The sequence below is a fragment of the Giraffa tippelskirchi genome, chromosome 1 (assembly GCF_054371585.1).
Source record: "Giraffa tippelskirchi isolate mGirTip1 chromosome 1, T2T-mGirTip1v1.2.pri, whole genome shotgun sequence".
In the NCBI taxonomy this organism is placed as follows: domain Eukaryota; kingdom Metazoa; phylum Chordata; class Mammalia; order Artiodactyla; family Giraffidae; genus Giraffa; species Giraffa tippelskirchi.
The window spans coordinates 137,674,729-137,697,928 of NC_137275.1; the positions used below are offsets into that span (position 1 = coordinate 137,674,729).

The 23,200-nt window shown below is 39.8% G+C and overlaps 1 protein-coding gene across 15 annotated transcripts; it reads right to left on the reverse strand.

The window, feature by feature from the left end:
- Positions 1 to 574: 574 nt before the first annotated feature.
- Positions 575 to 23,200, reverse strand: LOC145509400 (uncharacterized). Of its 15 annotated transcripts, XM_081498041.1 has the most exons (8): positions 22,637 to 23,128; positions 9,685 to 9,744; positions 9,328 to 9,531; positions 9,056 to 9,216; positions 4,850 to 4,918; positions 4,267 to 4,367; positions 3,506 to 3,619; positions 575 to 1,211 (listed from the first exon to the last, which is right to left on the reverse strand). In XM_081498041.1, exons 6-8 carry the CDS (start codon positions 4,321 to 4,323, stop codon positions 1,026 to 1,028), a joined length of 357 nt encoding a protein of 118 aa, XP_081354167.1. In that variant the 5' UTR covers positions 4,324 to 4,367; positions 4,850 to 4,918; positions 9,056 to 9,216; positions 9,328 to 9,531; positions 9,685 to 9,744; positions 22,637 to 23,128; the 3' UTR covers positions 575 to 1,025. The 15 variants fall into 15 exon arrangements, 2 of the variants coding, with proteins under 2 accessions (XP_081354167.1, XP_081354171.1); XR_014056089.1 differs by lacking the exons at positions 3,506 to 3,619; positions 4,267 to 4,367; positions 4,850 to 4,918 and having other exon boundaries at positions 9,351 to 9,531; XR_014056092.1 differs by lacking the exons at positions 3,506 to 3,619; positions 4,267 to 4,367; positions 4,850 to 4,918 and having other exon boundaries at positions 9,351 to 9,531; positions 9,647 to 9,744.

The following is a 23,200-nucleotide window of genomic DNA, read 5'->3' on the forward strand; positions in this document are numbered from 1 at the left end:
AAAATGCATCCCTTCTAATACGTCAGGACAGGGCATTGCACAGTATTCTTAGGTATCTAAAAACTGAATCTGCCAAATACAGAAAATTAGCAATCCAATGCAGCTTTTCTATGCTGGCTCACTCAGAGGACCAGGCCAGTACTGATGATTTTTGCTCTAGCTGGCTTACAGAAGCTCAGTTAAAATTCAACTGTAGCAGCTAACTCATCCCAGCTATTGTGTACATCTACTTCTCTTTTTGTTAAAATGTATTCTTGATCATTAAGCTGTATGGTTTTAGATTTTTTATGGCAGGTTACTTGGGGGAAGCAGGCAGCAGCTTATCAAAGAGAAAGCATGGGTGTCAGAGTTAGAGAGTCCTTGTTTTGAATCCAGCCTGCAGCACTTACCAAATGGTGGCCTTGATTATTCAGTTATTCAGTTTTTTAACTTCTTAGTTTCCTTGCTAAAAAATTATGGTAATAAAAGCTTATTTATGGATGCTGACTAAATAAGAGAAATAGATAAGAAAAGATAAATCTGTGAAAAAAAATCCTCTTCTGTAAAATGGAGAAAATAATAGTTATAGTGTAGCTGGAAGGGTTCAAAAAGATCTTTTTTTGGTGGAATGTTTAACACAGGGTCATTAGATGAAAGATGTTGGCCATTGCTATGATGGACCAGAAATTGGGCTAAGGGCTAGAGGGCTTGCTATAAAGTGAGCAAGATACGTGTATGTGTATGCTCCTGTGGGTGTGTATCTAACACACCCACAGGATGTGCAGAGAGCACAAGGCAGGGGCCACAGTTCAAGAACAACCATGAGTTCCGAGCCACTGTTGACTCTCTTGGGTAAGGAGTGTCCTCCATCTAAAAAGTCACTGTTTTGTCACTCAGCCATGTCCAACTCTTTGCAACCCTGTCCATGGGAAAGTCATTGGGCAATGTTGAATCCTCTTGGCAGGAGCTCCTTGCCTCTCCTGATGAGACTTCAGGACTAAGTCTGTAGCCATTTTTCTTTTTTCTTTCATCTCATCTCAGATACTCTACATGGTTAGTTTTCTTGTAAAACCAAATGACTGCAAATCAGCCCACAGAGCTGGGATGTGCGGATAGGCTTTTGATGAATGAAGCTGAGCTGCAGAGCTCTGATCACTCTGGATGTTGCTGATGCCACCTCTGAAGGGGGTGGGACCTGTTAGAGAAGATGAGGACCTGGCATTTTCGATGTGCTGCAAAGAAAAATGACAGCTGAGACAAAGAAAGGGCCAGAGGATGGGAGCTGCGCATAAGGAGTGGGAGGGCGCTGGTTTGGAGGAGGGTAGACCATCTTATCTGAAAAAGAAGAAAGGGGTTGAAGTAAGGACTGTTTTTTGGAACTGCCAAGGACAATGACTGGATACTGTGCAGAAGGTGTGCGATTTTACTGTTTGGGAGATGAAATTAGAAAGCTTACTTGATACAAATGAAATATATTATAGACCTGTGGGGAGAAGGCATCATGGTAACAGTTTTCCATACATAGAAAATATTCAGGTATGTTTTACTAAGGACTGACATTGACAGGAGACTTCTAGCCAAGAAAATATTCATTGATCACCTGAAATGTGTCTTTTAATTGACAAACGATGACACAAAGAGAAGACAGATGGAGAGCAAAAGAATGAAAAGAATTGTACTTATTTCTGAATGCTTATTTACTTAAAAGTGACTTAACAGTGTGTAAGAGTTCTGGTATACACAGACTAAGACCAAAATCCATCTGTCCATCCAACAATTTTTTATCATTTCAAATGGTACACGTGTTCCATATTTTGCTTCAGAACTAAGAGCACTAGGATACAATGAATGACAAATTGGTCAGTTTTCAGTTGAGGGATGAAATGGGCTGTCTTAGAAAGTGAGTTCCTTATCATTCTTTCTTCTCTCCCTTTGACAAAGATTTCTGTATTCCCTTGTGCCAGGTATTTTTCTGGGCACTGGACATTTGGCAGTAGATAAGATATGCCAAGTTCTACTCTGGTGGGAGTTTATATGCTAGGGGGTCAGGAACAAAGTGAGAGAGTTGCTGGGTAAGTGCTATAAAGTCAGGGGTGCAGTGATGGGAGAAATGGGGGAGCTGTTTTTAAAAAGGTGATCCTGCAAGGCTCTCTAAGAGGTGGCATCTGAGTTGTATCCTGAATGAGGGGTAGGAGTAGGCCATCAATGTATGGCAAAACAAATACAATATTGTAAAGTTAAAAAATAGGAAATAAACTAATTAAAAAAAGAAAGAAAGAAAGAAAAGTGTTCTAGCAAAGGGAATGGCATGTATAATAGCCTGAGGAGGGAAAGAGCTTGGCAGGCTTAAAGGATAGGGCCAGTGTAGTTAGGGGTTGGGAGGCCAGGGTGAGAAAGCTGGAGAGGTGTCTTGGCAAGATAGGGTGAGGCCTGGCACATGATTGGTGGGAGTTTGGATTGGTGGGAGATGAAAGTCCTAACTCATGTTTTGAAAGGTGATTCTGGCTGCTGAGTGGAGAGTGCTATAGTAGAGAAGAGTGGTTCTCTGGATTCAGTTCTGTTCATTTGCTCAAGTGCTAAGAGAAAGACATTCCTTTTTTTGTGATAAGAAACTAGATAATATAGATAGTGCATTATTTTCTATCTTACAGAATCTTAAAATATTTTAAAATATTTTCTAATCCAAACTAAGGTTTTACTAGTTTATCCTGGAATAGGTCAGACCAAACTATGTATTTAATACAATACTTGGTGTCAGCGTTCAGTTGTGTCTGATTCTTTGGGATCTCATGGACTATAGCCTGCCAGGCTCCTCTGTCCATGGAATTCTCCAGGCAAGAATACTGGACTGGGTAGCCATTTCCTTTACCAGGGGATCTTCCTGACCCAGGGATTGAACCCAGGTATCCTGCATTACAAGCAGATTCTTTACTGTCTGAGCCATCAGGGAAGCCCATTTAATAAAGTGGGAATATAGCAAAATAGTAATTCAGTCCTTCAGTGATTTGAGTTTCTTCTGCTGCAGAGACCCACCTAGATTCTGTTTATTCGAGAAGTTTGTCATCGTTAATAGAATCTATTCTGGAAATCATCATTTTCTTTTAGTTATGAGAGGAAGCACTCTGGGTAAGAGATAATAGTTGGTACTAATGTAATCTTCCTGGGTGCCAGTAATGTTTCTAAGTATTTGAACTAATTAAATTCTCATAGCAGTCCTCTGGGTTAGGTACTATTATAGTCTCCATTCTAAGATGAGGAACCCGTGGCTCAGAGAAGTTGGGCAACTTGCCCAAGAACACACAGCTAGCTGGTATTAACCCCTGGCATACTGGGCCAGGGACCAGTCTCCTTTCTTTACTGTATCTCTATATAAAGAGGATTGCCACTGGCCAATAAAGATGCCAGACTGCAGGTCCCACCATGAAGATTACTTCAGAAATTTCTTTCCCAGGCTCTGACTCCATTTGGGGTCCAGCTTCTTCACCTGGGCTTCAGTCCTGCCTGCTTCTCCGGGTGCTACGCTCACCTCCATCACGCTGACGCTTCCGTCTCTTGTCCTGCAGCCTCCAGCCCTGTTCGTGATTTCAGTATCCAGCTCATCTTCTTCTGCTCTCAGCATGGGCCTGGGCTGTGATCCTGGCTGTTTGGGAAGGAGAGGGAGGCCTGGCCTGTCTCTGTGGTGCTGGCTCATTCCCTGCTCAGGGACAGAGAGGAAGGATAGGGAGGTAGAACTCCCTTTGGGTAGCTGCTGAGATGCCAGTGGAAGGGATCGTGGTCCCCGGGAACTCTGGCTCAGGTGGCCCACCCAGTTCTGTCTAATACTGTTGTCATGGTGATCATTGAGGTTTAAGGGTTTCAGGGACTCTGCTGTCACCAGAGAGCTCCTGTGGGGGGCCATCTGTGTCCTTTTGGGATGCACTTGTCATACCCCTTTTCAGACTTTTAAAAATAGATGTAGACAAGCGCACATGTACAAGTGTGTCTGTAGGTGGCTTAATACGGGGAATCATTATTGTCCTAATAATTTCCCTAGTCACCACTGCGAGACAGCAAAGGACTGTGAGTTTAGTAGCAACTCTTTCTGTTAATGGGCTATACATACTTGGCCAGGGTGGACCTAGGACTCCTGCCGTGCTCCTCCCCCAGCCCCTGGGCTCCTGCATCTGAAATTAAGAATATGCTCCTCTGCACCCTAGGAGGGAACAGAGAGTGAGGGTGGGATGGGACCTTGGGAAACATTTCTTGATGCTTCGCCACCAGCCCATGCTACCCACTGGGTATGCTTACCTCCTCCTGCAGCCCTGTAATGAGGTGGTGGTGGTGGTTTGGTCTGTCCCAGGGCATCACAGAAACTCCTAGAGGGATAGTTGATCCCGATAGCTGAACACCTTCAAAATGTGAGATGCTTGCATTTTTGGGTACTCAGCTTTGAGCCATTTTTACAATATAAGAACAACAACAGCAACAGCAAAAATCTTTTGACATCCTGATACAGAAAGAATTTTGCCCATAGATGTTTCTTGTCTTTTCCTTTTCATTTTTTTTTTTAAACCAGAAAGGCTAAATTACTTGCTTAAAGGTATTCAGTAAGATGAGAAGAGATCTAGGGCTAGAGGAAAATTTATTCTGGGATCTTTTTGTCATTGGTATTATATTATACAGATTATTTTCCCCATAAAATATGAAAATTTGCTTTTTTTTCATCTCTGCTATAAATGAGCTAAATTATGGAGTTAGAAGGGGCTTCCCAAGTGGTGCAGTGGTAAAGAATCCACCTGCCAATTCAGGAAATGCAGGAGACATGGGTTTGATCCCTGGGTTGGGAAGATCCTCTGGAATAGGAAATGGCAATCCACTTCAGTATTCTTACCTGGAAAATTCCCTGGACAGAGGAGCCTGGTGGACTACAATTCATGGGGTCACAAAGAATTGGACACAACTGAGCATACACACACACACAGACACAGAGAAAGCAAAGGTTATGAAGGAAAGAGTGGGTAATTAATTAAGTAAGTAAGTAAGTTAAGGTATTAATTATCTCCACAGGAAATAAAAAAAACAGTCAAAGACTCTGCTTTTTTTTGGATTGTACCCTGTACTTACTACCAATAGATGGGATATTTTGGCTTATCTTGTTCCTGCTTTTCTCCAGAGAATTTAGACAAGGTCTTCTTAAATTTGTTTGTCATGTTGCTGCTTAGATTGAAGATCTGTGTATTACCATCAACAAACTTGGTCCCCTGGCTGTAGAGATTGGGGCCAAGAATGCAGTAACATGAGATGATTCTTAGACAGGCACGTAATAGAAATTGCTCAGTATCCTATGTCAAATTATAGATCTTTTTCTTCCTGAACCATCTGTCCTCCACTCTGCATGGTTCTGTTGTGGTGCTGGGGGCTGACATAACACAAGTGGGGTCAGGGTAGTTTTCCCTGAGACTGTTCTGCTCGAGTAACCATAGAAGACTATTTTGTGCTTTTTGAGGTCAAGATGCTGGTGATGATGTGAATCTTCCAGTGCAGATTGTCATTAGCCCTGCCATATGAAGATAGCCTGTGTTCAAACTAAAGGTTCATATAAAAGGGAGTGTAGCTGAGAGCTCGAAAGACAGATACCTAGTGGCATTATGTAAGCCCCTGGATCTAGCCATGCCTGAAGCCCACATACAAGTCAAGTGTAAATCAACTCATTTCCTTTTCTTTTTCCTTTCTATTCCCAAGGTATTTGAGTTGTATTCCTGTCCTTCACAACTCAACATCTTACAAGGATATTCTGTAAATGGTCTTAAATTATGACTAAAAAACTAGAAAAATTAGAAATCCAGGAAAAAGTATAAGAAGAGGAGATCACCTCTCTTTATATATTTTCCTCTTCATGTCCACTGCCTATGCATACAAACAGCAGAGGTTGAGACGTGCGTGGTCACTATAAGGACATATTTCTTCATGTAGATGATTTTTATATGTTAAATTAAGTCTCAGGGGATGGTTGAAAAAAAGGCATTGAAATGGGATTGCCATTTTTAGGTCTAGCTGATTTGTGTGGTGTTGCTTGCAAGCAGGTGACAGATGACTTCCTAAATCCCTCACAACCATCATTTCCTGGAAACAGTTCTGTTGGTGGCAGCACTTGACTTAAAAGCCCCGGTCACATGCCTCCTATCTGTTGCAAACGGTGTAGCCACTCCTGGGCTGGCCCCCGGGTTTCTGCCTGCTTCCTCAGCTTTCTGTGACAGGTGAAACATAGGAAAAAACAGCTGGGTGTGGGGCCGAGGGCAAAAGTGTTTTGCTCCACAGAGTGGCTTCCTCCAGCCCTGAGCAGGTGGCATCTTTATGTGCCATGATTAAAGAAGCTGACTCAAAACCTAGCTCACCACACACAGCTCTGCTGGGAAGAAAAATGGGGCAGGCAGGGGCTTTGTTCTTATTCTGGAGTCCTTTGTTTCAAAGGAGGAGTGTTTGGGTTCTGAAAAGACTCTCAGGCTCTGAGGGGAGCAAAGGCTGGCTTTGGGGGTTGAGGAGGAGGATGGAGCCGCTGGCCCTGGTGTTGGTGGCTCTTGCCACAAGATGGCACCCTGACTTTGGTATCTTTGCTTTTAGTTTCAATCTTCAGGAAAAACTTGCTCAAATCATTACAGAACAAATGCAGTCTTGATTTAGGGTTCATAATTTATGAAGCTGACTTCATATCCGGTCTCAAACTCTGTGTTACCATGTTTCAGACAGAGCTGTTTTGATCATGGCATCGTTATTATAAATGTCTCTTCCTGCCCTTTTCCTCTCAGCTCTGTAGCCTGGGGCCAAGCGGTGATTCTCAAACTAGCTGTGGTGCTGGACCAAGTTTGTTAGAATTTTCCAGGCTGTCGTGGGTTGACAATATCATCAAGCAACATAAAAATGAGTAACTGGAAAAATGAAATTAAATCAACATAGAGAATCCACAGTTGATTTTATTACTTTTGGTTTCAACAGGCATGAAATTACATTTTAATAAATAGAATCAAAGCAGAATAACATTGGCAAAAAGATTTACAAAAACCATATAGGTGGTCTTAAAAGTGTGTGTATAGGATATTAATATAAGGAATTGCTATTATACTTGTAAATTTTTGCTGTCTTGCAAGCATAGCTAAATAGTAGCAATTCTCTCATTCATATTAAGCAACCTGTGTGCACACGTTGAATTAACCAAATGTACAATACAATTATTTTTTTGATTTGAACACACTAGCTTGTTTCCCTCTTAGTTTACCTATCTAAGTCAGATTGATACACTACTTATAAGAGTTAATGTATATACCTTAACCTTCCTGTTTGATGTTCATAACACTGATGACAGAAAAGCTGGGGTATAAGGAAAGAAAAAAATTGCTTTGGAAGAATTGACAGAAAAGCCAACTATTTCTGACATTTTCTCTCATCTCCTCCCTGTTCCAGGGAAGGTCACCTTTTCTTGTTTCCGGGTATCTTTTCCCCAGCGTCTTTGTGCCTTTTACTTAAAAGAGCCAGAACCTATGACTCTTCTTGGAGTCTGGGAGGAGTCAGGACGTGTCTGGGAAGTTGTGTCTCATCTCTCAGGATGGCCCTGGCCAGTGGCTGATGGGTGTAGCCAGAGGGAAACTCCAGCTTCCTTCAAGGTGGGACCACTCAGAGGTGTCACTGACCCTCCGGAGTGCTCTGCAGTATCAGGCCTAGGCTAACCTCCAGGAGAAAAGCCTTCCTTGCTTGTCTTTCTCTGCTCTGTCCTGCTCATCTCTCCCTTACCAGTGCTTTCTCTGGAAGCACTTCCTTAATAAACTGTTTCCCATGAATCTTTGTCTCAGTGTCTACTTCCAGGGAACCCAGCCTAAGGCAGTATCAGATTTAGAGTACTTTGGAAATAGGCTTGGCAGACCATAAAAATGTCTTTATGTATTTTGAGTCTTTTGCTTCTAGAGATACTGATGTTCCATTATTGGTAACATAATCCAAATGACCACTTTAGGAAATAAATCAGCCTCATTTAACTGCCTTGGCTTTTTAGAAACCCAGACAGGCTAGAGATATTTAGTGTACCAATTTTCTTACCGCATATTTGGAAACATTTATCATAGACATACTCTGTTTTACATAAATCTGTGTTCTTTTTTTTCCCCTCCTTGTTTCAATTAATCTAAACCCAATTGTTTACCCATAGAGAAGATAAATGGAAAAGCTTCTTCTACTCTCTAAGGGTTTGAGGTTGACTAAAAGAGGTTAAATTTTTTTTTCCCCTGAATATCTTTTAAAAGAGCTATGTCTCCATGAACCTGTTTTAGATAATAATCTCTGCAAAAACCCATTCTGAGATAGTTGCTTGTTATCTAGCTTTACGTGGAATTAAACCATAGGAAAAAACATAAATTCAAACTAACTTGGAGAAATGCTGTGGTGAATTAGTGAAAATAACCAGAGACCATGACACAATGGAGGGCAGTTTTATTACCATAAAGGTTGTATGTGCTATCTCGTCAATTATCCTTTACTAAATACCTAATTTGTACTAGATGTTTGCATTATCACATTTAATTCTCAACAACCCTGAAAATGAAATGTTTTCTTTCCCCGTTTCTAAAAAACCAGTGAGGCATAAAGAGATTAAGCAACTTTTCCAAGACTCACAATTAGGAAGCAATAGAGCTGATACTTGAATCTAAAACTTTCTACCAAGTCATGCTGCCTCTACAATTCAATAAAATGAACTAACTAACTATTAGTGTATTTCATCAGCTCTAAGGAAGGGGCAACAACTGTGGATAATTGACATCTTCACTTGGTATGCAAATAGTGTTGTTAAAATGCTTGTAACACTATAAAGAGAAATAGCAAGAAATCTTCCTTGCCGTCTTGTTTAACAACGATGGCTACCTTTTATTGATTTTTTCAGGCACTTTACATCCTTGTCTCATATATTCATCACAAGAATCCCAAGGAAGGTATTATTAGCCTTATTTTATAGGTAGAGAAGGTGGAGAAACACAGAATCTTTAGGTCACTTGTGACCTAAAATACGGGTTTAAAATATGGGTAAAATATGGGTTTGGACCCAGAAACTTACAAGCTCAACTGCTCTGCTTTCCATGGCTGATGCTTTGCTGAAACTTCCTTATGGAGAGTGATAAGGGGATTGCCAGGTCAACTGAATCAGTGGAGGGGATACATAAGATTGAAGTTGTGATTTCCTTACAGTATTTTGTTTCTCATTCATGCTACGCGGGTCTAGAAAAGGAGGAAAGAAAGCCAGAGCTGTGACAGCAGCTTGGTTGATGCGTTTGTTCTTATCCCACTGTATCATTTTTCTCACCAGCTTTGATTCCCTTTACTGTTCACCTGTAAAGAAAACCCTTCTTCACCTTTTCTGGACTGGGTTATCGGGAAATTCAGAAGGTTCTACATAGCCAGATGTTTCTCTGCTCCTGGTGTGCCTGATCTGCAGAGCAAAGGAATTCATAGACAAACACAACGGGACTCGTTGTAGACCGCACAATTAATCATTCTAGGTTTCTGATTTGTTTCTTGAAACTTGCTATGTTCCTGTAATGGGAAAAAGACAGGTCCATTTATCACACCACACCTCATACTGCTCCTTGGCACCCTCCCCTGGGTCCCTCACCATCCCCGAAACTTCTACAACATCTGGTGTGGGTACCATGGCAGGAGTTTCTTCACATTCCCTATTACACTCGCCTTCTCAGCATCCTAGTTAAGCTCTCCTGTTGTGACTGAAGACTGAAAGGCCAGCATCCTCTGTGGAGATGAACAATTAGTGAGAGTTCGTTCCTTATGGTGGCATTTATAGTTCTTTGCCAAAGATTGCATTTGTATATATCACATATTGGCTGATATTGTCAAAAGACCGGTGGACTGGGAACCAGCTTGGCTAGAGTTTTGTCTTGGCTCTACCAGTAATGATTCTCTGGACTTGCCTGGGCTGCTTCATCTCTCTTGACTTTCATGACTTCATTTAATGATAAATCCAGGTTAAATCGATGTGCATTAGAATCCTAGGAAATGCACAAAATACTGATGCCCAGGTCATACCCCAGACAAGTAAGTCAGAGTCTCTGGAGAAGCCAGAGACGTGACACTGGGATTCTTATGAAAGCTCCCAAGGGGATTCTAATGTTGACTCAGATTTGAGAACCATTGGCCTAGGTGATCTCTGAGGATTCCTTGGTATCTCTTTCTCTTTCCCTCCCTCCCTGCTCCATATATACAGATAGATATATATATACATATATAGGCATATATACATATATAGGTAGTATATATGTATATACCTTAAGATGGGAGAATTAAGATCATATTTGTATGGGAAGGGAAAAGACCCAGTAGAGAGGAGAGTTTGATGAATAGAAGAGGGCAGGTGAATTGTAGGATCCATACCCTTGAGACAACAAAAGGTCTAGTGCTCCAGTGGAGGCATTGGCTTCAGATAGGCGAATGGAGAGTATGTTCACAGAAAATAAAGTAAGCTTACATCCATGCAGATGTTGATAGGTATGTAGGTGCAGTGGTAGAAATCTGTGGAGGTTTTCTTCTGCTCACGTCAGTATTTTTAAACAAGGAAGAAGAAAGGTCATCAGAATGGAAAGGAAAGGAGGTGCTGGAGAGGTTTTAAAAGAGGTGAGGTATAAAAAGTCATCTGTGACAATGGAGGGTAAATGTACTAGAGAAATGTAGTATGACTGCCAGAAGTACAAGGTGCATTTGAGGTTGAATTTGAAGTGAGACCAGTCAGTTTGCCAGGTTTGGACAGTCTTTCTGCTCACTTTCAGAATCCCAAATGTTGATTCCTTCCTGCATAGCATCTGCTCTGTTCTACCTAATGTTGTATCATTTGTTGCCTTTGTACTCCCTGGAATGGTCACTCCTTTTGTCTATTTTATCCAGCTTACCTGAGATAGGATTGACATTACACATAACACTGTGTAAGTTTAAGGTGTGAAACGTTGATTTGATACCCTTATATGTTTCAATATGATTGCTGCCATAGCCTTGGCTAGTAGTTAGTATTTTCATTATGTCACATAATTCAGTGTCTTTTTTTTCTGTGGTGAGAACATTTGAGAGGTACTCTCTTACCAACTTTCAAGTATGAAACACAGTATTATTAACTCTAGTGACAGTGTTGTGCATTAGAGCCTCAGAACTTATTCATCTTTAACTTCAAGTTTGTACCTGTTGAACAACATTTATCTCCCCATTTCTCCCCTCCAGCCTCCTGCCCTCTGCCATCCCTGGTATCCACTGTTCTACTCTGTTTCTACAAGTTAAACTTTTTTTTAGATTCCACATGTAAGTGATATTATACAGTACTTATCTTTCACTGTCTGACATATCTCACTTAGCATAATGCCCTCAAGGCCCATTCATGTTGTCACAAATGGTAGGAGTTCCCTCTTTCTGATGGACAAATAATACTCCATTGTATACATACATCACATTTTCTTTATTTATCCACTGATATGAACTTACAATAACAACAAAAACGAAATTAGGTTGTTTCCACATCTTCCCTATTGTGAATAGTGCTGCAATAAACATGGAAGTGCAGATGTCTTTTTGATACCCTGTTTTCATTTCCTTTTGATACATGCTCAGAAGTGGATCATATGGTAGTTATATTTTTAATTTTTTGAGAATCATCCCTACTGTCTTCCATAGTGGGAGCACCAATTTACATTCCCACCAAGAGTACACAAGTGTTCCCTTTTCTTTACATCCTTGTCAACACTTGGTATCACTTGCCTTTTTGATAATAACCGTTCTAATAGGTGTGCGGTCTTATCTCATTGTGGTTTAGATTTGCATTTCTCTGATGATTAGTGATGTTGAACATCTTTTTGTGTACTTGTGGGCCATTTGGATGTCTTCTTTGGAAAAATGTCTATTCAGCTCTTCCTATGTTTTAACTGAATTGTTCTTTTTGTTGTTGTTGTTGTTATTGAGCTGTATGAGTTCTTTATATATTGTTGTTGTTTAGTTGCTAAGTCATGTCTGACTCTTTGCAACCTCATGGACTGCAGCACACCAGGCTTCCCTGTCCTTCACTACCTACCAGAGTTTGTTCAAATTCATGTCCATTGAGTCGGTGTTGCCATCCAATCATCTCATTCTCTGTCACCCCCTTCTCCTGCCCTTAGTCTTTCCCAGCATCAAGGTCTTTTCCAATGACTTGGCTCTCCATATCAGGTGGCCAAAGTATTGGAGTTTCAGCTTCAGCATCAGTCCTTTCAATGAATATTCAGGGTTGATTTCCTTTAGGATTGACTGGTCTGATCTCTTTGCAGTCCAAGGGACTCTCAAGAGTCTTCTCCAACACCACAGTTCCAAAGCATCAATTCTTTGGTGCTCAGATCTTCTTTATGGTCCAACTCTCACTATCTGTACATGACTACTTACTGGAAAAGTCATAGCTTTGACTATATGGACCTTTGTTGGTAAGTGTTGTCTCTGTTTTTTAATATGCTGTCTAGGTTTGTCATAGCTTTTCTTCCAATGAGCAAGCGTTTTTTAATTTTGTGGCTATTCAGCTTTCCCAACACCATTTATTGATGAGACTATCCTTTCCCCATTGCCTATTTTTGTCTCCCTTATCAAATGTTAGTTGACTGGTCACTCCTTTTGAGTAATGGCTCACTTTCTTGGAGCTGGCTCTGCAGCTGGCTCAGACCTTCAGTCTTAGCAAGTGGGCAGTGGCCTAGTTTCTGGCTTACTGAGTTTCTGAGGACTCACTGTACTTTCTCCAGAGCCAGTCAGAGCTGACTTGTAGAAGATGGTGAGCTACTTTGCCATACAGATGAAGGAGTGATAAAGGAATGGTTAGTGAGTTAGAAGCTTGTGCAAGAGAAGTTGCCTAGGAATCTTTCATTCGTTGAAATAAGATGGACTGGAACAACACCATGCTTTTTCACCCCCTATTTTTTAGACATGCAAATGACAGGATACACATGGGATAGTAAAGTCACATATCCAAGATTAGAAAATATTTCAGTTAGATTAGGTCAAGTGGCTTTTGATAATCTAAAAGTCATCTAAAGTGGGAAGTGGTACACTAGCGTCCTCTAAAGTAGTAAACTTAAAAATAAAAGTAAACTTTCAGACCAAGATGAAGCAAATGGAAGACTTCAGGAAAACTCAGGCTCCGTGATAGCATTTTTCTGAGATAGTGCGGACTGAACTAACGAAAATTTTACGCTACTCATCTTAATGTCAACTCAAAGGAATCAGGATACTAACAGCCAGCAGGTGATCAAGTGGGACTATTCAGAGAGAGTAAAATGAACTTTGTTCTCTTCATTTTCAATAGGCTCTGTATCATATCTTTAGATTTTGGCATTGAGAAGGAGTAAAGAGGCCCCACCATCAGTTTGGCAGACTTATCAAGCTGAGCTGTGTCAATTGCATTATGCCATTTCCAAGAAGACAGTAAAGCTTGTGAAATTTAACAGTGTCTGTCACCATATGACATATTGGCTAAAACAAAAGCAGATTGAGGAAATGACTCACAATAGTTAATTGTTTCAATAGTCAGTCTTTCCCATCTGTACAGTGTGTTGAATTTGATTACATCTGATGGGAACTTTGTGGAAAATGAACACACCAAATTGTTTTCAAGATGCTAGCCCTCTACTTTTTTTCAGTAGCTATGTGTTGTTATCTGAAATCTCCATTTTATCCTTTATAGTTTAGGTAAGGCTACAGACTATCTTGACTGTGGGAATAGGGAAATAAAAGCCTGGGCATTTGTAAAAAAAGAAAAAAGTATTCAGTGAATATTAACTCAAAATCTGTTTCTTCACCTTGAGAATGGATTAGGTATTTTGGCTTTGATAAACTCAAAAGTAAAGGGAAAAATTGTTCAGTATTTCACAAAGAACCAAATTCAGGGTGATATATGCAGAAAGCATTCATCTTCTGTTATCTCATGAATACACTGCACATCTGGCTTCAGAATCTATGATGCTGCTCAATAAAATTTATCATTTTTGATAGGAACTTATTAATTTGCAACAGTTGTACTGAGTATAAAGCTCTGTGGTTAAGTTCATCTCTGGTAGATATAGGCCTTCTCACTGCACTGAATTCCTTTGTAGATCCCACTTAGAAATGCAATTCATGATTACCAACCTTCTGAATTATCTAACTAAAAGAGTAGCTTTGTATTCTGGAGAGCGGGATGTCAAATAAGGACAGGAAGTTTTCTTTTGGGAGATCTGCCAATGGGGATAAAGCTTAACGCCATGAAAGTTGATTCTTCTGGAAATATTTCTAGCATTTGTTTATGTGTTAGACATCTACAAATGACTCTACTTTTCAGCTGCACTGGAAACCAGTATTTATAGAGAAGAAAGGATGAGGGCTGTCTGTTCCCTACAGATAGATTTCCTTGGTGCTACTCAAGATAGCAATGCCACATTTTTATAGTTATACAAGCTCATGTTGTTTTTTGAATGGATTGGATACAAGGAATGAAGATGTCCTGTTTAATAAAGATCAAAATAAATCTAAGAGGGGACTTTTAGACTTTAAAGAGCTGTGGTGGGGAAGAAACATACTTGTTCTTTATAACTCAACAGAGCAGAACCCAAACTGATAGCCGAAATCATAAGCAAGCAGTAGCTCACAGGCCCAGAGGACATTTCCCTAGAACATTTTAAGGAAATAGTTACTCTGGGAAGCAATAATCTCCTTGTCCTTTCAACTGGGAATTCTACTGGTGTTCACCAGGAAAATTTGTCTGTATCTGAGGCAGCCTTTTATAGTCTAAGACTATGTCATCAAGCCCAAGGAAGCTCATGGTAGAATGGATTAAAACTCAACATTTAAAAAAACTAATATTGTGGCATCTGGTCCCATCACTTCATGGCAAACAGATGGGGAAAATGTGGAAGCAGTGACAGATTTTTCTCTTGGGCTCCAAAATCACTGCACGTGGTTAAGTGCAGCCATGAAATTAGAAGATGCTTGCTTCTGGGAAGGAAAGCTATGACAAACCTAGTTCAGTTCAGTTCAGTCACTCAGTTGTGTCCAACTCTTTGCGACCCCATGGACCCCAGTATGCCAGGCCTGCCTGTCCATCACCAACTCCTGGAGTTTACCCAAACTCATGTCCATTGAGTCGATGATGTCATCCAACCATCTCATCCTCTGTCATCCCTTTCTCCTGCCTTCAGTCTTTCCCAGCATCAGAGTCTTTTCCAATGAGTCAGCTCTTCACATCAGGTGGCCAAAGTATTGGAGTTTCAGGTTCAACATCAGTCTTTCTGATGAACACTCAGGACTGATCTCCTTTAGGATGGACTAGTTGAATCCCCTTGTAGTCCAAGGGACTCTCAAGAGTCTTCTCCAACACCACAGTTCAAAAGCATCAATTCTTCAGTGCTCAGCTTTCTTTAGAGTCCAACTCTCACATCCATACATGACTATTGGAAAAACTGTAGCCTTGACTAGACGGTCCTTTGTTGGCAAAGTAATGTCTCTGCTTCTTAATATGCTGTTGAGGTTGGTCATAACTTTCCTTCCAAGGAGCAAGCGTCTTTTAATTTCATGGCTGCAGTCACCATCTGCAGTGATTTTGGAGCCCCTCAAAATAAAGTCAACCACTGTTTCCACTGTTTCCCCATCTATTTGCCATGAAGTGATGGGACTGGATGCTATGATCTTAGTTTTCTGAATGTTGAGCTTTAAGCCAATTTTTTCACTCTCCTCTTTCACTTTCATCAAGAGGCTCTTTAGTTCTTCACTTTCTGCCATAAGGGTGGTGTCATCTGCATATCTGAGGTTATTGATGTCTCTCTCAGCAATCTTGATTCCAGCTTCTGCTTCATCCAGCCCAGCATTTCTCATGATGTACTCTGCATATAAGTTAAATAAGCAGGGTGACAATATACAGCCTTGACGTACTCCTTTTCCTATTCAGAATGAGTCTGTTGTTCCTTGTCCAGTTCTAACTGTTGCTTCCTGACCTGCATACAGATTTCTCAAGAGACAGGTAAGGTGATCTGGTATTCCCATCTTTTGAAGAATTTTCCACAGTTTTTTGTGATCCACACAGTCAAAGACTTTGGCATAGTCGATAAAGCAGAAATAGATGTTTTTCTGGAACTCTCTTGCTTTTTTGATGATCCATCGGATGTTGGCAATTTGATCTCTGGTTCCTCTGCCTTTTCTAAAACCAGCTTGAATATCTGGAAGTTCACAGTTTGTGTATTGCTGAAGCCTGGCTTGGAGAATTTTGAGCATTACTTTACTAGCGTGTGAGATGAGTGCAATTGTGTGGTAGTTTGAGCATTCTTTGGCATTGCCTTTCTTTGGGATTGAAATGAAAACTGACCTTTTCCAGTCCTGTGGCCACTACTGATTTTTCCAAATTTGCTGGCATATTGAGTGCAGCACTTTCACAGCATCATCTTGTAGAATTTGAAATAGCTCAACTGGAATTCCATCACCTCCACTAGCTTTGTTCGTAGTGATGCTTCCTAAGGCCATTTGACTTCACATTCCAGGATGTCTGTCTCTAGGTTAGTTATCATGACAAACCTACACAGTGTATTAAAATACAAAGACACCACTTTGATGACAAAGGTGCATATAGTCAAAGCTGTGATCTTTCCAATTGTCATGTATGGATGTGTGAGTTGGACCATAAAGAAGGCTGAGTGCTGCAGAATTGATGCTTTTGAACTGTGGTGCTGGGTGGTGCTGGAGAAGACTCTTGAGGGTCCTTTGGACAGCAAGGAGATCAAACCAGTCAATCCTGAAGGAAATTAACTCTGAATATTCATTGGAAGGACTGATGCTGAAGCTGAAGCTCCAACACTTCGGCCACCTGATGCAAAGACCTGACTCATTGGAAAAGACCTTGATGCTGGGAAAGATTGAAGGCAGGAGGAGAAGGGAGTGACAGAGGATGGGATGGTTGGATGGCATCACCAACTTGATGGACATGGATTTGAGCAAGCTCCAGAAGTTGGTGATGAACAGGGAAGCCTGGCATACAGTCCATGGGGTCGCAGAGTTGAATGCGAGTTAGCCAGTGAACAACACAACTTTTCTTCTCCTTTCCCCTTCATTTCCTGTTTGAACTCTAAAAGAAGGTAGATGAAGGGTGAGATGTGAAGTGAAAGTTGCTAAGTCATGTCCGACTCTTTGAGACCCCCCATGGACTGTGTAGTCCATGGAATTCTCCAGGCCAGAATAATAGAGTGGGTAGCCATTCCCTTCTTTAGGAGATCTTCCCAACCCAGGGATCGAACCCAGGTCTCCCAGGGCGGGATGGGGTGAGGGTAATATTCAGCATCTTTTTTGAATGCCCTGCCTCACTGAGTCAGCTTTGTATTCCTTGAAGTCAGAACTCAAAGATCTAAAGTAGACTTATAAACAGCATGTGTCAGAAATAATCTGCACTCTCCTTGATTTCTTTGATGAGATCTCTGAATATGTTGATCCCACTCAACCTAAGAGAGCCAGTGTTCAAGGAGCAAACTTGCAAACCCAGCAGTATCTCATCTTTGGAAACATCTGTGAGTTAGTTGTCATCTCTTGGCTCAATATGAAGAGCAAATTGCTTGCTGTCTTCTGCTACAAAAAGAGAGCACTTTTGGTCTCCATCTGAAGACTTGTCACAAAGTAGAAACCATGAATCAGAAAGAACATATGTGAAATAAGTTTGCTCATGTAGACAGATGAGAGTTGAAAGTTCAGATGAGAGCTGAACTTTTTTTTCTTACTGTATGTATAAATTCCAGTTCATATTTCTTCTTGTGGAAGTGGCTCCTCCTTCCGTTCCACCCCTCTGCACCTGGATTTATGTTAAGCTGAGCAAGCAGTTCTGGTAAAATTAAGCCCACATATAAACAATAGATTTGGACAGCTCAATTTTGGTCCTGAACTCCATTAGAATTTTTTTTTACCCTCCTCTCCTTTTTTTTTTTGATTCCTTGCTTCTTATAACCCAGTTTTATGTTGAATATCACATTGTGCAAGGGCATGCCAAATTGGTATTGGTATATAGTGATTGCCTTGCTTGGGAAAAGTGCTGAATTCAAGTTTGAAATGTTTACACTTGACCAAAGTTTTGCAAAAGAAAAAAATAGCATATTTTAAACCCAGAAACCATGATTGTGTTTTTTTGCTGTTTCTTGTAGTTTGTCTAGCAGTGGGTGAATAAGATCATGTTTTAACCAGCAATTAGATTAGATTTATAACCCGCATGATAGGGATGAATGAGATGAAGTTAGGGAAGACTCAAACGAGTTTATCGCAAGGAATTTCCAAAGAGTTATAAGAAGCATGGGTGACTTAACTCCTGGAGTCTATAGTCAGAAGAAATAGTGACATTTAATTAAAGATTTAATGAGGGCAAAAGAAGAGTTAAGAGGGCACATTTAGGAGGTGCTAGGTAGTGTACTGATGTCTTTATAGGTACAATCTCATTGAATCCCTGAAGAAGCCCTGTGATGTACTTATCAGGAGTCCCATTATACAGATGAAAACACCAAGTTTCAGAAAACCTATTCCATTTGCTGATACTAATAGGACTGTGATCTGTATTCAGAGATTTTGGGTTCTCAGGCCACATGTGCTACTTCATCATCTGCAGGGAAACAAAGGAACTTGTCTGGGCTCTGTGTATACTGCCTTCACAAGAAGCTTTCAAGGAATTCTGAGCAAAAGACAGTATTACTGACAAATGAAAACAGAACCTGGCAAATGGATGCTGAGGAAGGAGGCAGGTTCCTCTGCAGAGCCAGAAAAGATCTTGAACCTAGGGAGAAGTGGTCATTGGGCAAATAAAAAAGAAACTTGGAGATTTTGATAAAAAGACAGGTCCCAAGGTGGTATACAAATTTGAGGTAACATGTGATGTGGTTATTTTCCTCAGGGACAAATACGTAATATCAGTTATGGGATTTTAAGTCACCTGGCTAGGAGGAAAACTGGACAGGGATGTTTAAGAGTTGGGGGCTGCAATTGTAAAGATGTAAAAGTGCACTGCTCATAAGAAAGGCTTGATATCTGGGATTTAAGGGAAGACATGCATAGTTTTGGGAAAGGTTAGCATATATTTATAATTTCTTAAGAGCTGTTAATATTGTATAACTCAGTATTTATTTCATCTATATGAAACTTCTGATTTAGACTGTAAGTGAAAATCAGAATATAATCAGAGTTCATGACTTTCAAACAAGAATCTTTGAAAATGTATACTCCAAATCACCCCCTTTTCCATTACCAACGCATTTATTCTTTCTTCATTTTATTTTTAGAAATTGTAAGCTTAATTGTCTCAGTAGAGCATGATTTCCTTAGCAGATCTTAAGTGAATTTAGCTGTTTTAAAAGAAAGGCTGTGGCAAAGCAGACCTAATATGGAGGACTGTTGGTGAAAAGCCCAGAATGTTTAAGGGAGTATAGACTGTGCTTATCCTGTGTTGAGGGAAAGGGCTGGCCCACAAGGAACAAATAATCACATTGAAAACAATATCTTTAGTATAAACAGGGAGCTTTTCCTTAGTATATCTCTTACTGTTTCGTTTCTTTTTCTTGCTCAATAAATACAAGGCAAAAAAAGCATGCTTCTATGTTTTAATTTTCTTAGCAGCCCTTTGTCTTGGAGACAGTAATTAATGAAAATTATAGGCAAAATACTTAAAAGTTTGCATTTAATGCCTTACCTATATTTTACAAAAGAATTTCACTCTATCTGAGGAAGGAGGAGTGTGTGTGTTGGTGGGGCTGGGGGGATATATACATGTTAGCTAGCTTTCTTGAAGTTTTCCTCAACTAGTCCTATAGGGTGAGGTCTAAAATGTGGGGCCCTATATCAAAGAGATTATATTTTCCTAGTCCTGTATCACAACTTTAATGTAATGTTCACTTAAAAAAATTTTTATTTTATAATGTTGTGTTAGTTTCAGGTATACAGCAAAGTGATTCAGTTATACACATGTGTATATGTATTCTATTTCAGATTCTTTTCCCTTTTAGGTTAATGCAAGATATTGAGTATAGTTCTCTGTGCTATACAGTAGGTCCTTACTGGTTATCTATTTTATACATGCTGCTAAGTTGCTTCAGTCGTGTCCGACTCTGTGAGACCCCATAGACGGCAGCCCACCAGGCTCCGCTGTCCCTGGGATTCTCCAGGCAAGAACACTGGAGTGGGTTGCCATTTCCTTCCCCAATGCATGAAAGGGAAAAGTGAAAGTGAAGTCGCTCAGTCGTGTCCGACTCTTAGTGACCCCATGAACTGCAGCCTGCCAGGCTCCTCCATCCATGGGATTTTCTAGGCAAGAGTACTGGAGTGGGTTGCCATTGCCTTCTGCGATTTTATACATAGTCGTGTGTATGTATGTGTAATAGTCACTTTCTAAGACACCTAGCTATCAGATCCATCTACGTGTCAAGAAACAAATAATCTAGACAATTTATTCTACTAACAAAATTAAATATTGTCAAGCTATTTAAAAAAATCTTGAAAACATGGTTCAAAGAATATTGTAAACCATATTTTATAACCTAGCTCATGTGACTATGATAAATAATGCAATTGAGTCTTCATCCAATTTTTCTATTTTAAATTGAGTCTAGCAGCAAAAAATATTGGGCTAGTTGACCTAAGAAAATGAAATTCTTATCCTCATTTAGAAGTGAATGCATATTTTAAAAATGAGAGAATGTTCTGCCTAGAAAAATAAGAACCATAGAATAAACTAATAGTGATTTCCCAAACTTTTCCCAGACTAATTCAAATCTTGGAGTCTTAGGTTGAAACAACTTAAGAGACCTCATGATGACTGTTCCATAAAATAAAATAGAATGTCATTTGGTGAAAGCTATTAAAATGAATAAAAGGATTGGTGGTGCAAGAAAAATGAGAGTAGTCACAGGTGGGGGAAAAGTGGATCATAAAATATATAACTATAATTGCATAGCTGTACTTTCTATAGACACTCAAGTAATTAACTAAAAAATATACTGATCGATTTAATGCAGCAAAAAAACAGGCACCTGCTGGCAGTGGGGGTGATACAGTAAGATGAATATGACATAGTATCTCAGGGCAGTTGTAGTCTAGGGTATGTCTTTGTGTGTGTGTGAGTGACTGGAGCAGGGGGAGATTAATACACATCAACAAATAGCAGTCTTACAAGACAGGTAATTCTTTGGAGGTCCTATCCACTATGAGGTATGCCAGAGTCAGACTTGAGAAAAAGAGCCAAGGACTGGGAGAGGAGACGTGGTGTCAGGAGACAGGAGTGTCAAACTCTCTAGTTACCAACAGTTCTGGTTAATGAAGGACATCCTACTCAGAGGGCTTTAGTGGGTTGATTGTCTCCAGGCTGACTTGTTATGGATGGTGACTTCTGTTCCATCACCATCCAAGGATAATGTTCATTAGAATGAACTTGAAATGATGACTTACAACAGGTACATGCGTCATTATTGAGAGATGGTGTAAAACTGGTTAAATGCCTATGAATGGCAAAAATGTTTTAAAACTCAATATTAAACTAGAATTATGGAATTATTAGAGTTATTGATAGAACTCTGAATCATAAGTTAGAAAACTCGTTCATCCCAGGGCCACCCCTTACTAGCAAGAGTATCTGGACACGTAATTTAATCTCTCTGAATTTTTTCTGCATCTTAACTCTGCCTTCTAGACTTCTTTTAAAAATCTCATAAGATCCTTTACATGAAAGTCTTTGGTGAATCATCACTTGCTATACAAATGTAAGGTATGAAAGAGAGATGAGTCTGCCAGAAGGTATTTCAGAGAGAGTCATTCCCTGAACGTGTGTAAGCTGTGTAGCAGAGGAGAGAAGCACATGGTGGTATGTAGATTTGTTAAATAAGAAACAAGACTTGGCCAACATATACTCTTGCTATCAATATAAGTCCCTACCCCAACATCCTTGTTGGAAAGGGAACTCTCTCCTACCACAACATTTTCCTATTCTCATCTCCTACAGACAATAGCAGCTTTTGTTAGAGACTTTAGGGGATTTATTACAAGTGGTATTAATGAGACATGTATAAATGATGGGATCAGCTACGGTTTTCTACATTTGTTGGGATATGTTATGTATATTTCCTTTCAAATAATTGTTGAAGCTATGCCAGACCTCAAAAGCAAAGTTAATTTAGGTCAATGAGAAGAGAATTTTTTCCAGTCTATTGCTATGTAATCCCCAATTAAACCAAAGAATAAGCAACTTGAGGGATCCAGTCATTAACTTTTGGCAGAAGTTAGTTTAGTGAGCATAAAGGAAAGAGAAATGATTGTATCCAAATATCTGTTTTTGTGGTCTTTCATTGCTTAGACATGGAAGAATAGGTTTATTGAGAGAAAGCTCTGAGACTTAAAGAAAGCTCTGAAATCCAAGCTCTCAGGTGTCTCAGGCAAGAGATGGAAAGACTGATAATCTTAGGGTTCAAGCAAGAAAAATATCCCTTATGGGACAGAAGGAAACAATGTTCATTGCATGTTTATCATCATCACAGTTTTTTTCCCTCCAAGTATTTATGGCCCATTTCCCTTTATTTTGATAATTTTTGACCTGATTACAAAAAGATTTTAAAGGTAATTGGAAAATACAGAAAAGTACAAAGAAGAAAATAAAAATCACCTGTAATCCACCTAGATATAATAGTTACATATTCCAAAGTTTTTTTGTGTGTCTGTGTATGTATGTGATATATGTATATATATGTGTGTGTGTTACAAAATTGAGAACAAAATTATATGTAGTTGTTTTTTCACTTATTAAAATGTATTTCAAATATTTTCCTATGCCACTAACATGCCTTTAAAACATTTTGAATGTCTTTATAATATTCCATTATGCAGATATGTGGCAATTTATTGAAATACTCCTTTACTGTTTTGCATTCAGACTGTCCCTGCATTTTTACTGTCTTTATTTTGCCAACTAAAGGGATTTCTTAATAGTTATCTCTGTAGCCATGTGCTCATGTGCACTTCTGATGATTTCCTTAGTATGAATGTCTAGAATTGTTGGTTCAAAGGAAATGCATGCATTAAATTTGTTTGCTGTATATAAATTAGGGACTATTTAAGGAAATGTCATCTTAATTTACAGTGAGGATGCTCAGTGGTTGGGTTGGGGGTTGGGAGTTCCACAGAAGGCAGGTTCTGCTGGGCTCTGGGTGGCAGTTACTGGGCTCAGAAT